The 16244-nt window shown below is 44.5% G+C and overlaps 1 protein-coding gene across 3 annotated transcripts in view; it reads left to right on the top strand.

Moving 5' to 3' along the window:
* Positions 1-5865: 5865 nt before the first annotated feature.
* TBPL2 (TATA-box binding protein like 2) overlaps positions 5866-16244 on the top strand; it is a 247854-nt gene continuing 237475 nt past the window's right edge. For 2 of the 3 annotated variants that reach the window (XM_085628007.1, XM_085628006.1), the window contains exon 1: positions 5867-6177. In XM_085628007.1, coding sequence (XP_085484133.1) covers positions 6127-6177 — 51 coding nt within the window. In that variant the 5' untranslated portion in view covers positions 5867-6126. Of the gene's footprint in view, positions 6178-16244 lie in introns of all 3 variants that reach the window. The other variant, XR_014969204.1, reaches the window with a different exon arrangement.

The following is a 16244-nucleotide window of genomic DNA, read 5'->3' as shown; positions in this document are numbered from 1 at the left end:
TCAAGACCTCAAGAAATAGCGGTACCTGGAACGTGCTTGTACAGCACTCTTACCGCCCGAGCCTGCAGTCCTCTGGTGACGGCTGGAGACCGCAAACAACCTGAATCATCGGCAGCGCCCTCTTCCCGGGCCGCTGCCTTTACGCGAATTCCGGCGTTGCCTCGCGGTCACGTGGGGCGTGACTCGCGGAGGATGCCGGAAGCTGTCGTTTTTTAGCTGTTTACTTCCTGGTTCGCGCTAGCGGTACAGCCAGTGCGAAACCGGGAAGGGTTCCCGACAATGGTGCCAAGAACGTATAGCTGGGCCGATGGATGTTATTTAAATGTTCCCATTTCGCTGAGAAAGGTTTTTAGCTGTTGTTTTACTGTTAATATTTGCACAGAGGATACAGTGTTTTGCAGTAGAAACAAAGCATAGTCCTTAAGGCTGGAGGTGTTAGTATTGTGAGTAAATGCCAACAAAGATTGTTATAAAATAGAGGCCCGGACGTGTATAATGTAAGTAAGACAGCAGTGCACTTTTGTAAGTTGGTTGGTGTTAAAGTAATAACCATTTGTTTATAGAGTTGTGACTTATGTGAAAAAAATGTACCCGGATACTTACTGTATTGTTCAGAATGTAAATTACATTTGTACCGTAAATTATGGATTTGTATTTTAATTTTCTTATTTGCCTACTAGTAGACACCGACGTAGATCACGCACTGTGTAGGGGCTTACATTATGTTTTTATGTTGAACAAGATTTAACATTCTAGCGTAGCTTAGGATGCTTAGTGTTGCTGTAATATTGGTTTTTATAGTGTATAAGCTATAGAGGCAGCGCCATAGTACAAATATGATAAAAATCGGTTACTATTTGTTTAGGGAAGTTAAAACCAGCAGTTTACAAATTGCTGATGTGTGAATTAGCAGATACCGGCTTACATTAAACCCCTTGGTAAAGTGAATAAAAACAATGCTATGAGTAGGGCCCATGGTGTGTATATAATGTTATTTTGTTTAACGAGCACCAAGAGCTTGGCGCACTATATATTTTTTTTATGGAGGAAAAAGCAATACGCAGCTTCCTACAGGGTGAGTGAAATAAATGGTAAAATAGGGATAAAACAGAGGAGGAGGAAAGATCTAGAAAGAGGGGGAGAACCAGTGACAGGAAGACAGAGGTGAGAAAGGGCTAGAATAAGAGGAACTGAATAAAATGTAGAAGAGGGTGCTTGTAAATTCACACCGTTTGCATTGTTGCCGTTACTGAAATAAATATGTACAAATTAAAAGTTGCAGGAAAGTTTAGTGGTACATTTGAAACGGAGGGTAATTTACAGGCTGACTATTTTAAAAACACTAAACAGTAACTGGTACGATTTGCCCCTACTCCCCTGGTAACTAAAAGGTGGCAGTGTGTTTTATATTCCAGCATACAGCCGGAGTTGTTGTAGCCCTACTGGTTGGCCAGAGAGGACAATGAAATTAAATCAGAGGGAAGGAGGTTATGGGGGACGGATAAGGGAGCATGTGAAGAGAGGGTTGACTAAAAAGGATGGCGTGAGAGAAGAGCGTGGGCAGGTTATGCGAGTATGGACGTGGGCAGCTTCTTAAAACAGCCAACGTGAACAGAAAAGCAAGCGCGGCAGTTATTTGCAATTTTTGGGGTTTTATTTGATTTAGATAATGTGCGTAACGGCAGACACTGCTTTAAAGTAAGCCCCTTAGTAACTGCATAAAAATAATTGCGTATTTTGTTTATTTCAGGTTGTGTCTTTTGCACAGATTGTGTGTTGTCCATTGCACTAAATAATTAGCACAGATGTGTTGTTGGGGCATTATGTTTATGGAGTAGTTAGGAGAGTGCAGGGCTACGAGTTATTTGGGTCAAATGATAGTAGCAGTGGTAAAAAGACGAATGAGATGAGGGAGCTAGTGAGAGCAGTGGGACTTCAGATTATGGGGTAGGTATTAATGGTGCAGCAGGTGCAGTGGCACTGGGAAACAGGTCTTAGGAGCGCACTGGTCCCAGTTTAATGTTGCATTTTGCTGGTTGCCCCAATGTGAGTGCCAATTTACCGTGCTGTACCTGTGCCTTTGCTACTATTGCTGCGTTCCCGATAGGGCTGCGATGGCATGGAGGGAGTGAGCAGGGGTAGACACGGTGGGCAGAGGAATGCCATGGAGAGAAGAGAGGTGGGTACTGTCAGCAGGGGATTGCTATGGAGTAAAAAGGGGTCAGTTCTGTGAGCAGAGGGGTGGCTTGGAGGGAAGAAGGGTTGGTACTATGAGCAGAGGAATGCCATGGAGTGAAGAGGGGTTGGCACTCTGAGCAGAGGGATAGAATGGAGTGAGGGGTTGGTACTGTGAGCAGATGGATGGCATGGAGCGAGGGGTTGGTACTGTAAGCAGATTGATGACATGGAGTGAGAGGGGTTGGTACTGTGACCACAGGGATGGTATGGAGTGAAGAGGGGACGGTAATGTGTGTTTCGCGCACATTGTGTGTTGTGCATTGCACAAAATCAATAGCACAGATGGGTTGTTAGGGCCTTTTGTTCATGAAGTAAGCAGCACTTAGCCAAGTTCAGGCCGTGGATTTGCCATCCAGCACCATCATAGAGCACTATTTGCCCCAATTCCCCTGGTAACTAAAAGGTGGCAGTAGCTTTTATATTTTAGCATACAGCCGCAGTCGTTGTATAGAAAGTAACTGTTAAAAAGCAAATTTTCGTTGTGGCATCAAAATCAAGAAAAAGCTGAGAAATTATTAGTCCAGTATGTATGTTACTATATAAAGCATAGAGGCTGCGCCAGACTACAAATGTGTTAAAATAGGCCCCAGTTATCTTAGGGAACTTAATCAGCATTATATAAATTAACAATGTGTATACCGGCACACACTGGCCTAATTATGCCCCCTTTTTTTTGTTTGTTCCGATATCGTTTTTATATAGATACATTAGAAAATAACTTAATTTTCGTTTTTTTTTTTATTTGTTGCAGTTACATCTTTGAACTGATTCTTGAATGATACTTCGGATGAATCTTCCCATAGATCCCTACTCCCTGATGAGTCCATGTTGTACTTAAGATCCCAAAGAATGCAAACTTGGGTGCAGTATTGGTCGCTGTTGTGGCTCTCAGTTCCTTTCCGCACACCTCAATGAAGAGCAGGAAAGATCTTAGGAACTCACGTCAGGGCACTTGGCTCCTACCGGTTATACCGCAGTGATGTCACACTGGAAATGGACTCAGTCAGAGTTGCCTGGTACCACCTGAGGTGCTGGACCGTCACTGCAGGAATGATTTCAGACCAGCCTAAAAGTATTACTAAATTGAGAAATCTGCAGATATATTCTGTATCCACCAAAAATATTGTTATCGAAGTTAAATATCTTTCTTCAAGTTATTTTTCCACAGAAAGTGCAATACCTTGATGGGTTTAAAGGAACACGTTGCTATTGGTGTGACTTGTTACCCGAGGAATAGATAAAAGCACACGATTACCGGTTAAATACGCATGCTTTGTAAAACTCTGGAATGCTCATCTACCAGTAGGTATCTTAATTATGCACCACACTGTGGAATCCGATCGTCCACGAGCTCTTGCGCTTTTTAGTTTGTAACAATAAGTTGCACCCATTAAACAGCCCCCCAAAAAAGATTGAATTTATTGTAAACATGACCAACGCAGATTCCTTTACTAAAGGGTATATGTACAACTTGGGGAAGAAAAGGACGTGAAGGGGCAGCGACCTGAACATGCTTGATGTCCTGTCCCATCCTCTGTTGGACTGAGTCACCTTTTAACAAAACTGCACAGTTATCAGGAGACAAACAAAAACTAGATTGTGAACGATTCATCCTGGGACCATATCACTTCCTGCTGTGTACCTAGAATCTGAGATGATCAAAAAGGTACCAGTTGTGGTGTTAGGTCGAGAGCCACTCAGCCAGAACTGTTCCTCTTTACATTCTGGCATTTGTAGTTCTCCTCTTCATCCCTTCCCACCCCACCAGATCACGAGGTAAGGAGTGCAAGGAGAAGATGTGGCATAACAGGCTAGGATGGTTGATCTCAACAAATCTGGGGAACCGGGTTCAACTCTCTGCAATTCTGATTGTGTGCAAATCAGTTAATCTCCCCATGTCTAACAAAAATTAATGTGTCCTTGTGTAACGTAACTGATGCTCATGTTAAGTGCTCCGATACCTTCGGGTCAAGCTTGCGCTATATAAAACTCTGGAAGACAAAAAAAGCAAGAGAATGCAAAATAGATACAGGAATGGCTGAGATGCCGCTTGGACGGCTTGTGATCGAAAGGTGAAAGGTATGATAAACATGTTGGAGGTGAATGGTTAGCCGAGGGCACAGACTCAAATGCTCATTCCAACCCTATTGCTTAACACTACCTTCAGCCCCTGTATGTAGATCTGTGGAAAGGTGGCAAAATAAGGGAATTGCTATAATTCAACCCCTACTATCTCTGCATCCTCTTGTGGAGACTTTGACACACATGGACTGTCAGCTTTTTAATTACGCCGATGATACTCAACTCCTTATCCGGATTAGTAACTCCTGCCAGGCTCAGGAGTCGGCCAAAAAGCTGCTCAGATTCAGTGAAATGGATGACAGCCGATTCACTGAAAATAAATCCTGATAAGACCAACGTGCTCATCATTCCAACAAGTAATAGTCCCTGCTGTGATCTTTTTTGGCCTTCGGAGCTAGGTGCAGTCCCAGTACCAGTCCCGGTTGTAAAAAGCCTAGGTTTGAAAATTGACTCCGAGTTATCTATGTCCAGCCAGGTCACCACGGTGGTAGGAACCTGTATAGGACTACTAAGGCAGTTACGGAAACTTGCTCCTCTCTTATCAACATCTTCATTCCAGTCAATTGTTTCCGCCACTGTCATCTCTAGGCTGGATTATGGGAATGCCCTTTACATTGGCCTTTCCCAGAAACTTATCAGGAGATTGCAGGTGGTGCAGAATGATGCGGCTAGGCTCATTTTTAGACTTCCTAGCAAGACACGTGCTACCCCGCTGCTATATAAACTACACTGGCTTCCCATTAAAACAGAGCTCTCAGTTTAAGGGCTTATGCATTGCCCACAAGGCAATCTATGGCCAGGCACCTAGGTATATAAAAGATCGCCTGGAGAAATATGTTCCTGGCCGGACATTGCGATCATCTGAGGCCCGCCGTTTAACTCCCCCCAGGTACACCACTAAATCTAAAGGGGATAGAGCATTTTCTGTTTTACTTCTGCAAATCTGGAATAATTTACCTGAATACCTGCTCAGGGAACCGGTTCTCACTTTTAGGAAACATTTAAAAACGTTCCTATTTAGAGAGCTGTTAACTACTGTGTAATTTCTCCCACCGCTGCTGCCTTTCCATCTGCCCTAGTGACTTGCTCACTTTTCTCTATAAGCACTTCGAGACCTGAAGGGGAATTGCGCTATATAAAAGGCATACAACATAACATAACTATAGGATTAGCCCTAGCATAATCAGAGAAGCTATTATCAGAGTTCTTACATAATGAGATTGTTGCCACACTACGTGGCACCAAAGAAGAGAAGTGGATTATTTTACAGGACAAATAGATTTATGAAGCCACCTTTGCCATGGACAAGTGGCTATTTTATTACATTTCACAACCCTTTCAACGTTTAGGCAAGCGAACGCAATGCCTGCAACAAATTGCATCGCTGCACACACTTCGATAGTCGGCCAGCTGCTGCTGCTGAGTAACACCAGAGCGAGCACACAACGAACTCATCTGGGCTCCCACCCCCTGGGATAAATTGGTCCCAGTTACACGAGCAGCAGGTGTGCGGGCGCGCGGGGCAATCTCATCAGCGGTCTGCACGAAAAGCTCAAACAAGAATTCACTCCACACAGCCGGTGGTCGCACGGCAAAAGAACAAACAGTCTTGGCGGTACTGAGCACGTTTGGCAATATTAGCACGAAAGAAAGTAAGGTGCATCTTCAGGACTAAACAGTTGGCGGTGCAATCAGGCTGCTGAAAATGCACAGGTGTCTCGTGCTGCGTCGTCAAAAGGGCTGGGGGGTCTGCCTCCGCTCTGAACGGTTATCGCTGCGCGTGGGCTGGAGACGGAGAGCGCTGCCATGGAGGGGGAACACTCTTTGGAGAGGTACTTGGACCAGTGCGACTCCCAGGTAACCCGACCCCAACAAGATAGCGTGTGCAGCGAAAGGCTGCGGGGGCACCGCTCATATGTTATGTATATCACGGCAATATATTTTGCGGCATATGACATGGACAGGTGCCCTTGGCCCGTTATTCCTGGGTTGTAATTCCGCGTCTGTCACAGTGCCTCCCCGTGTCTCAACTATAGATTTGAGCAATATAAATACCAACTGCGCTGTGAACAGCCCCCCCCCCCCCCCTTCCCTTATTTATTCACACGCCGGTATTCAGAATATGCCTTTAATACACAACACTCCTACAGCGGAGATGCCCCTGGTACAATAAACATGGTGTGCTTAGTGTTTTACTGGGGCCCTGGAGCCATAGACTTAACTAAAAATAATAGTAGTTTTGAGAAGGTAGGCAGGAGTCCACAATTTGAGCTGCAGATTTCAAAGGAACAGTTACAACGGAGTCGTGGCCTAGATCGTTATTGGAAGAAAACTGTCTAAATACAAGTCTATTTCTACATCTATTGCCACATTTTGTTTCAACAACCCGTTATTTTACACTTCTTCGCCGATTAAAATATCTTCTGATGCACGTTATGAAGTGAAAAAAAACTCCGTTTCAAGTGCCTCGTTAATTAACGATGGCCACTGTGGGCACCGGCACACATGTAAGATGCGTTATTCAGACTGCGGTCAGATGTTTGTGATGCATACAATTAAGCACCTAGTGCACGCCGGATCCACGTCTACAGAAAGGAACTCAACTTACATATTAATAAAAATAACGAAACGTGCATCGATTTTCTGTAGCCTTTCACCCCCCCCCCCCCCGGCTAATTTAGCTGCCTCCAATTCGGATGCGGCTCTAGAAAACGTTAGGTATCAGGGGAAAAACACTAAAAGTAAACTGTGGAAAAGTCTGTCACGTTGAGTCCAAAGATTCGAGCTCTTTTTCTTTAAAGTTTTCGATTATGAATCTCGCTCACCTGTGGATGAACGCACGCGCCTGCCTCTTGAAGTCAGTTGGGTAACGTAAAATGATGGGGACCCTGCAAAAAGCGAGGGGCGGCTGCTAGGTTTCCCGGAGAATTCATTGGTGTTGAGCGGTATGGAAGCGCTGAATGCTTGAAAACGCCATGCGCTGCCTCGACCACTCCTCAACAAATCGTCTTAATTTGACCCGGTTTATAATGGAATATTTTGCTTGCACTGCGGCATCCAATGGGCCGTTGAGTTCAACTGAAGACCAGTTTGCAGTCGCTGACAATGTTATGGTGACTTTACAAAAAGTTCTTATTGCAATAAGATTTACATGTAGTCAAATATCCCGGTGCAGCAGTAATTGTTTATGCACCAGCCAATAACAGTGAGTTTACAATTGCTTCTTTTGCAAGCTAGGGATTGTGGGTATGCAAATATCTTACTCAAGCTGTAGTTACACTCGCAGTGGAAACCAAACCCGAGCAGGACCCACTGCTGCACCAAGAGATCTGTAACAGATTTACAAACCCACAGCCACTTTTAGTTTCAGGACCAAATTTGGAAAAATAAATCATTTGCGGGCAAAATGAAATCTAGTTGAATTTCTAAGATGTCATATTATGCATAAAGAGCATTTGCCAGAAACCATACCTACTGGCACTTCAACAAAAAGGGCACTGGATGTGTTTTAGAATACGACCTCTAATACATCTAGGGGCACATGCATCAACAATGCCATTTGCGATTCCTTATTAGCGAAAAATAAGGAATCGCTAATAAGGAATAGCAAAAGGCTATGCATGTAGGAATCGCTATTCAAATAGCGATTCCTTAACTTTCCTTAATTGCTACTAGCAAATTGCGAGTAGCAATTAAGGAATGCCATCCCAATCATTCCTATGGGCCACCAGGCCCATAGGAATGAATTGGAGATTGCATGAGCAAATAGCGAGTACCAGTAGGTTCTCGCAAATTGCTCATGCAATTTCAAGGGTGCAAGGGTGTCAAAATGACACCCTATTGCACCCCTGAAATTGATATGTGCACATATGTTGCACACACACATGCTCTAAGGGCATGTGTGTGCGCAACATGAAACTTTGAAAAATGCACAAAAGTGCATTTTTCAAACTTTTAGCAAATTACCATGCAGGTCTTCTTCATGGTAATTTGCTCCCCCTATTAGCGAATTCGCTAATTTTTTAACTTTCATGCATTGCATTTAAGGAATCCCAAATTGAGATTCCTTAAATTAAGGAATCTCAATTTGGGATTCCTTAAATGCTATCGCTATTTAAGGAATCGCTATTTAAGGATTCCTTAAATAGCGATTTTTGCTTTTGGGTTGATGCATTGGGATTGGGTATTTTTAACTCAATACCGGGAGCTATTAGCGAATCGGTATTTTACCGACTGGATTTTGGCTTGATGCATGAGGCTGCTAGCCTCTAGATATATTAGAGGTCCTCTCCAGACACATCCTCCAGTGTGTGTGTAGTACAATTTTAAAATAATGACTTGTATATTCACAGTGACTTCTGTTATAGGCTGGGAGCCCATAGTACTATAAATACACAAGTCACTATTCTGCAGGGCATCAACCAGGATTCAAATCTGTCACGCCCTACAGTTAGAAGTCCTCTGATCTAGAGACTGGTAAGGTAATTGTGGTGATCAGGGTGTGTTGTGGCCTGCTTGGCAACCCTGCCCATTGCACACACTTAAATAGTTTCAACAGGGGGAAATATGTTGAAAATGAAGTCAAACCAAAAAGTTAAGCACTACGGCTAGAAATGCTCTGACTACCTCCCAATATCTTTCTCACTACAGAGTCCTACTCTTCATCAGTCCTTAAATAACTAGGATGCCATGTCAAGGAAACTGGCATCTATGCTAGCTCTTTACATTTAACAAAAGGTTATCTCCCTCCTCTTTGCCCTGAGGACCTAACTGCCCGACCTTTCACGCAGAAATCCTATTTGTAACTTCCAAGCAGAATGGAGGCTGGAGGAAGTAAGACTCAGTGTAAGGAGAATTGCTCATAAGTAATATAAGCACTACCACTTTGACCCACTTCCTGGTTATCATGATCACTTTTAGAGGATTTTTTAGGTCTTCGACTGACACTCCTCAGCAGGCGCCCACAAGCCCTGCACCACTTAGGAGTCTGGTTGGAAAACACAGCTTGGGAAGTTGAGTCGCACAACCAATCGCTTCAGAAGACTCATGACTGACTATATTTAGGGACCCTGAAACCAATCATCCCCTGTCAGAGAAAAAGAGTTACAAAAGTTAACAAAGTACCAGTATATCCACACCAAGAAAATGGATATAAAGTATTCCAGTGGGTAGGTAAGCATCTTGCATCCCGGAATGCAAAGACTGGAACCCCATCCAAAGGACCTGCAGGAGAGACTGCTTCACGAAGGAGACAGCTATAATAAAAGCACAAATCCAGAGTCACTCAATGATGCCTGTTAAACCAACCAACATTTCGTAACTTGAGCAAGAATCAAATGATATAAGCTACAAGAACTAAAATGATCTAAGTGATCCCTGCACACAATAACCGCTAATTCGGCATCATAAAAGCAAAACAGCATGTGTGCACAATATACCCTCTTGCAGTTATTTGGCCTGAGCAGAGATGACACCTGGCAAACCTGGAATCCAGATGGGAATGTAATCAGTTTAGTGGCCAGTGAGAAGGTACACCTATAGTCTCTCCACTTGCCCTGGGGAATCTGAGCCCCCCCAGGCGAACCTGGAAGACTTTCAGAAAGAAACGGTGCATCATTGCAGGGCATGAACGTCAAGTTACCAAAGTACCAGAGGTAGGGGAAGTGACATCACACGAGCTTGACATCAAAGACGACCAGTGCCCTTTCTAAAGTAAACATTTAGCAAGGACAGTTAGAAAAAAAGTTTCTATCATACACAAGAGGAAGGGGACAAAGGGAGACCACAAGGAGGTGATGTAATTACGTTTTTAGTAATTGCAGGTAGTTATAGCAGCACTACTATACAATTAAACAATATGGTGACCAAAATTACACAAGTGGATACTGGGCGTACCAGTGATAAGTGACGGCGCAGTGACACAAAGGTGTAAAAGACAGCATGAACGGCGAGAAATAATAAGAATAATTATAAACAGTGGTCAATGAGAAGGCAAGTATATACACATTTGGTTGCCAATTGCGTTAGTTAAATTGACCACTACAGCGCCAAGGTTCTGTGCTGGGTAGTCGACGGCGTTTCAACCTGATCGATTTCAGGTCATCATCAGGACAATTGGTCACGTAATTTACTAGTGTAGTGCTGGGGGCCGCAAGATAGAAGCCAATCTGGGTGGTCAGAGATCCAGTGTAAACAATGAAGGGGTCCAAAAGCAAGGTCAGCGTTCGAACGAATCGCGAGGCAGCTGATACTGGGGGAGAGAACGGATAAGTCCAGAGACGTGAGTAGATATGGCAATCTAATTGCGTCCCGCTTCACTCGTCTGTGGACACATCTCTCGTCGGATTTCCTCTGCTTCTGGCCGCCATTGATCACCGGCTTGAAAATAATTATACTCGCACCGGATTGCTACCTTCTCTGCACGCCTCAATTAGATTGCCATATCTACTCACATCTCTGGACTTATCCGTTCTCTCCCCCAGGATCAGCCGCCTCGCGATTCGTTCGCCCGCTGACCCTACTTTTGGACCCCTTCATTGCTTACACTGGATCTCTGACCACCCAGATTGGCTTCTTCCTTGTGGTCTCCCTTTGTCCCCTTCCCCTTGTGTATGATAGAGACGGGTTCTACTCCTGTCATTATTACCTTTCTAAAGTAAAGCATAAGATGCAATAATAGCTACAAGAGCTGAAAATGTACTTTAACTGCGAGCTACATATATATTAAACAATATGTTGACTACAGTGATACTTTACTTGATTTATTATAACAGTAATGGAATGCATTTGAGTTGTCTAGAAGAGATTTAGTATTAGATGTCGTCTCTTGAGACTCCTTTAATCGTTTTTGGAAGGATGAACGTTTGATTTGACAAGATTCAGCCTCCTGGCCTGCGAGTTACACACAGTTCATGCACTGAACAGTTACCCCACTTTCCAGTATTATCGGCATAGTCACTCCTCTTTTAGAGTTAACAACCTGAAAAAAGTTGTTCTACTACCCAAGTCTTGCTCGTTCTTTTGAAATTGCACATCCTTATGTTTTTGTTCATGGAGACTGATAAATTGCATGTTTAGCTTTCTTGCATCACTTCGTGCTGCAGCACTATGGATTCTCTTTAGGCTTAATCATTGTCTTTGCACTCATACTATGGTTGCTCTTCTGAGTGTTGCTGGACATAAAAAAAACAGTAGGGTTGGAACTTCTGCTACGACCTGAACCTTTTCTTCTGATCTGCTAGAAGTTGCACTCTTTTTCACCTTGTCAGTTATCTTTCCACCAGATAGCCTGATCTCTGTGTAACGCTGTACTTTGTCTCTCCATATCTTGCTAGCTCTAGGAGTTACATGACTTCATTCTTCTTGTTCTGCCTTGATCTGTCCCCTTGGTTTTCCGCTCTCTGCCCATTTCCACTTCCTTCAAGCAGCCGAAAGCCATGTGTCAGTCCTTCAGTCACAACTACATACCCCAGAATGGAATAGGATGGATAGCAAGTCGCTGAAGATATTACACAGATATGGGGATACTTGGCTGCTATGCTTTGGGATCCTCCACCTCTCTCCCTTCTACCATCCCATCTGTTCTTCAATCTAATTTCTGCTTCTTTCTCTCATTAATCCTTCCCGAATCAGTCTCCCTTCAACTCTTTCCATATCTTGTCATGCAACAGCATTCCATTCTTTCCAAGCTTCCCATTTTGTAGAAGTCTTTTCTTCTTTCCACAGTACTCGCTCGTCTCTTCTCTCAAGGCCACTGTCTCACCCCCACCTCCCCATTTCTTTTCCCGGAACCCTTTCCTCCAACTGATGTATCTGTCCTCTAAAGCAGAGGTTCAAAGGGCAACTGAAGTACCCAAACCAAAGAACCAGTCCTGCTTTCCGAACTTAACAATCAAAGGTGGCTTCTGTGTAACTGTATCTAGCAGCAGCACTACTATCTGTCTGTTAGACCTGGCACCTTGGCGTGGGTCTCCCTTCCACTTTTTGCTGTTGCTTCATGTGTTTTTGCTGGTGTTAGATGCTTTGGGGACTGTGCCACTGCTATCCAGTGCCACAGTACAAGTGCTCCCTATTGTAAATTGATTTATGGATTAGTGATTCCATAATTGGCTGATTTGGTTTACCTGTCAGACCCTAGTACAGTGCACCAGGAGTGTCCAGGGCTGGTAATCCAAATGCTGCTGGTGGACTTGCAGCACTGGTTGTGCCACCCACAGAAGCAGCCTGTAAAAGTGTGTCTAAGGCTTGCCATTGCAGAGCCTGTGTGCAGTCTGGTACTGCCATGCTGACTGGGCAGGTGCACCCACTTGTCAGTCCCTAAACCATCTCTTTTCTTCATATCCGACACCCCTATGGTAGGCACAAGGGCAGAGTGCATTGTAAGTATAAGGTAGGACATGCCCTGGTGTGTGTGGCATGTCCTAATGGTGAATTGCAGCCATTTTCGTTTTTCACTATAGCAAGGCTACCTCTTCCCCATAGGCCAGAATGGGCAGTTTGATTATTACATCTTATAATCCTAACTGACTCGGGGAACATGGTAGAAATTCGAGTTTAGTATACCTGAACTCAAAATGATAAAATACATCTTTTCATGGAGTGTGTTGAAAATACCACTTTTAGAAAGTGGGTATTTTTTCTTGTCTAACCATCCAAACCTGCCTCTGCTAGGCTGTGTATTCCTTGTCTGGAGTTTGAGTGACAGGGGCTGGGGAATTCCAGGAAACAGGGCGAGTCATCACAGGGCTGAATAGAGAGATCTGCATCTAGATTGGTGGAAGGGGTTGCACCTGGGACCTAAATAGGGCTGTGCCTTCCCTCCACAATGCTGGCTCCTCCTCCTGTGGTGCGTCTGATGACTTTGCCCTGCACTCTGAAAGGAAAGAAGGAGTCTTGTCAACAAAGTGCTCCAGGACTGACCAGAACTGGTTTGGACTAGGCAAAGGTCTCTCTGCCTTCAGACAACAAAGAGAAACTGGGTATAAATATTGGGACCCAAACCCAAGAAATTTAGATCACTTTGGGAAACAAGAAGAAACCTTTGCTGAGGAGTGGAACCAGAAGAGACCGAGGAGAGACTATCCCTAAGCTTGAGGGATTGGCATGCAGTGGTTGCCTGACTGCCAAAGAAAGGAGAAAGGACTTTGTGTGCACTTTATTCAACTTGTGAAGGATCTCCAAGGGCTTGGAAAAGAGCTTGCCTCTTGCTGAAGTCTCAGGGACAACAGACTTCACCCACCAGCTCCTCAAGAGTTCTTTGGAAGTGCCTGCTGTTTTGCAAGGCTTTCTGAGGGACTGCGTGTCGCAAGGAGCTGGAAGCACAACTCACAAACAAGAAGTGTGTCGCCGAACTGCCACTTCACAACACGAAGCGCCTCGCATCGCTGGAGAAGAGGATCGACGTCGCAGCAGACTCCGCCGCATCACCGGGAAGCGTGTTGCAGTAGAATCGTTGTGTCATCACAGGTCCACCGAAGCGCCTCGCATCACCAGGGGAGAGGATCAACGTCGCAACAGACGCCGCCGCATTACTGAGAAGCATGTCGCAGGACCTGTCGCGGCTCATCGCTGGAGAAGAGGATCGATGTCGCATCAGAGGCCACAGCATCTCCGGGAAGCGTGTCGCAGGGCCTGTCGCAGCTCATTGCCGGAGAAGAGGATCCACGTCTCCTCAGACGCCGCCGCATCACCGGGAAGAGTGTTGCAGGGCCTGTCGTGGCTCGCATCGTTGTGGAAGCAACTCGCATCGCCAGGGGAGAGGATCGACGTTGCAGCAGACGCCACCGCATCACTGGGAAGCGTGTCGCACCAAGCAGAAAGCGCCATCTTTGTTTCTTTGCACCAGATCTTCAACGCATCACCGTCCTTGCAACACTTTTGTTGTCTTGCGTTACGCATCTTAAGGTACATTGAACTCTGAGTGTCGCATTTACCATCTTAAGAGAACTAAGCTAATTCTACCATTTTGAAGTACAGTATTGTGGATTTTTGTCGTTTATGGTCTTGTGTTAAATCTATATAAAGAATACTTATTTTTGATATAAAACTTGTGTGGTGTCCATCTGTAGTGTTGTCACTTGACTACTGTATGTGTTCACAAATGCGTTACACACTGCCTCTGAGATAAGCCTGTTTGCTCGTGCCAAGCTACCAAGGGGGTGAGCAGGGGTTATTTTAGGAGTGTACCCCCTTACTCAGACTAGATGCAAGGGTCCCTATTTGTCACAGGTACTTACCTATGCCAACTAGAGACCCAAATCTAACACTGTCCATACCCACCGGCGGCTTTTAACAGTTTGGAAAGCCCTTGCCCTAAATTATATAGATCATGGTTATAAACGCGCACAAGAGCTAGAGACTTGAAGACCATGCATTTTTGTTAAAGATCTAGTAAGGAGCTGTGCAACTTTTTAAAGTTGTGGATAATGCCTACTGCTGTACATTGATTTCAGAAAAGTGTGATACCAAAGGGAAGAGCAATCAAACTTGGCCACCTGAGCAGAACTAACCAAACCTCAATTTTGGGTCTGCTTTTACCCGTAGCTGCCTACTGAGCCAGTAGTACAGCTTCTGAGGTTGATGACTGGACTTCTCATTTGGTGGCTCGTTTCTCAGCCAATATTGATCTGTCGTTTAATTCAGTAGAATGTATTTTAAGGAGAACAAAGATGAAACGCACAACTAATGTTGGGGAGAGGAGTTGGCCTAACGGCTAGGGTGGCTGACTTTGAATCTGGGGAACTGGGTTCGAGTCTTGGCAATGACACTGAATATCCTGTGATTCTGGGCAAATCTCTTAATCTCCCCGAGCCTAACAAAAATGATTGTCTATCCTCATGTAACGTAACTGGTGCTATGTAAAGCGCTCTGATACCCGATTCGGGTCAAGTTCGCGCTATATAAAACTCCGGAGAAAAAAAAATGTTAGTGCCCAGATTTGAATTGTCTCTCATACGCGACTGACCTGATTCCTTCCCATTCTCTTCCTCTCTCCCACTAGTTTCTTCTATTCCCATCACCCTCTCTTTGTCTGTCACCATCTCACCCACCACTTTCCTCCCCCTTGTGTTCTACCACTCTCTTCCAGTCTCTTCACACTCCTTATCTTGGCCCTCCTTACCACATTTCACGTGTTTATCTGCGTCCTCCCTGTCCACTTTCCTTTCTCATCATCCTCATCCTTCTATAGCCTCATCCTCCACCTTCAACCTTCCTATTCCTCTCTCTCTACTCACCTGTTGTTGCTTCCCTCACAGAAAGTGCCTACCAGTCACCCCACTCTCATCACTCACTTTGCATATCATTCGCCTGCTGCATCCTCCTACTTCCTCACACTCCACTTTAATCCACCTCTCACACCATCTTCATGGTTTTCTGTACTTGGACACTCATCACTCTCCTACTCTTCCCCAATTAGCACTCCTATTTCTTTTCTTCCCTTATCCTCACTCCTTTGCTCTTATTTCACCTACCTCTTTCCTTGTCACTGTTTTGACTTCTCCTTCCTTTTCTTTTCCCTTACCCATGTCTTTTCTATCCCCAGACTGTCCTCTAATCACCCTTCATTTACCATCTCTGTACACCAGCACCATTTCCTCTTGTCAAGATTTTAAACTTGTTGATCTTGTTTGCTACCCTTTAGAGCCACAGTTTTGAAAACTGTGTCCATCAGTTTTTCACCAATTCTGATTAAATGACTCCATCATATGCTCAGCTGTGAGTTGATCAATATCTAATAACATTAGTGGTCTAAGTCAATTAAGCACTCTACCTTTTGAAATGCCCTAAACATGAAATGTATTTGAAGCTCATGTAAGCATGTTTTATTCAGATCAGGAGCATAAAGCGAATTTGCAAGGAAAGAATAACTGCACAGTCATTGGAGCCCCACAGTGTGTTTGTGTTTGTCCTAAATTCCTTCTAAT

The sequence above is a fragment of the Triturus cristatus genome, chromosome 9 (assembly GCF_964204655.1).
Source record: "Triturus cristatus chromosome 9, aTriCri1.1, whole genome shotgun sequence".
NCBI classification, from domain to species: Eukaryota; Metazoa; Chordata; class Amphibia; order Caudata; family Salamandridae; genus Triturus; species Triturus cristatus.
Note: the sequence above shows the minus strand (reverse complement) of the source record. Positions and strands in the feature narration are given on the sequence as shown.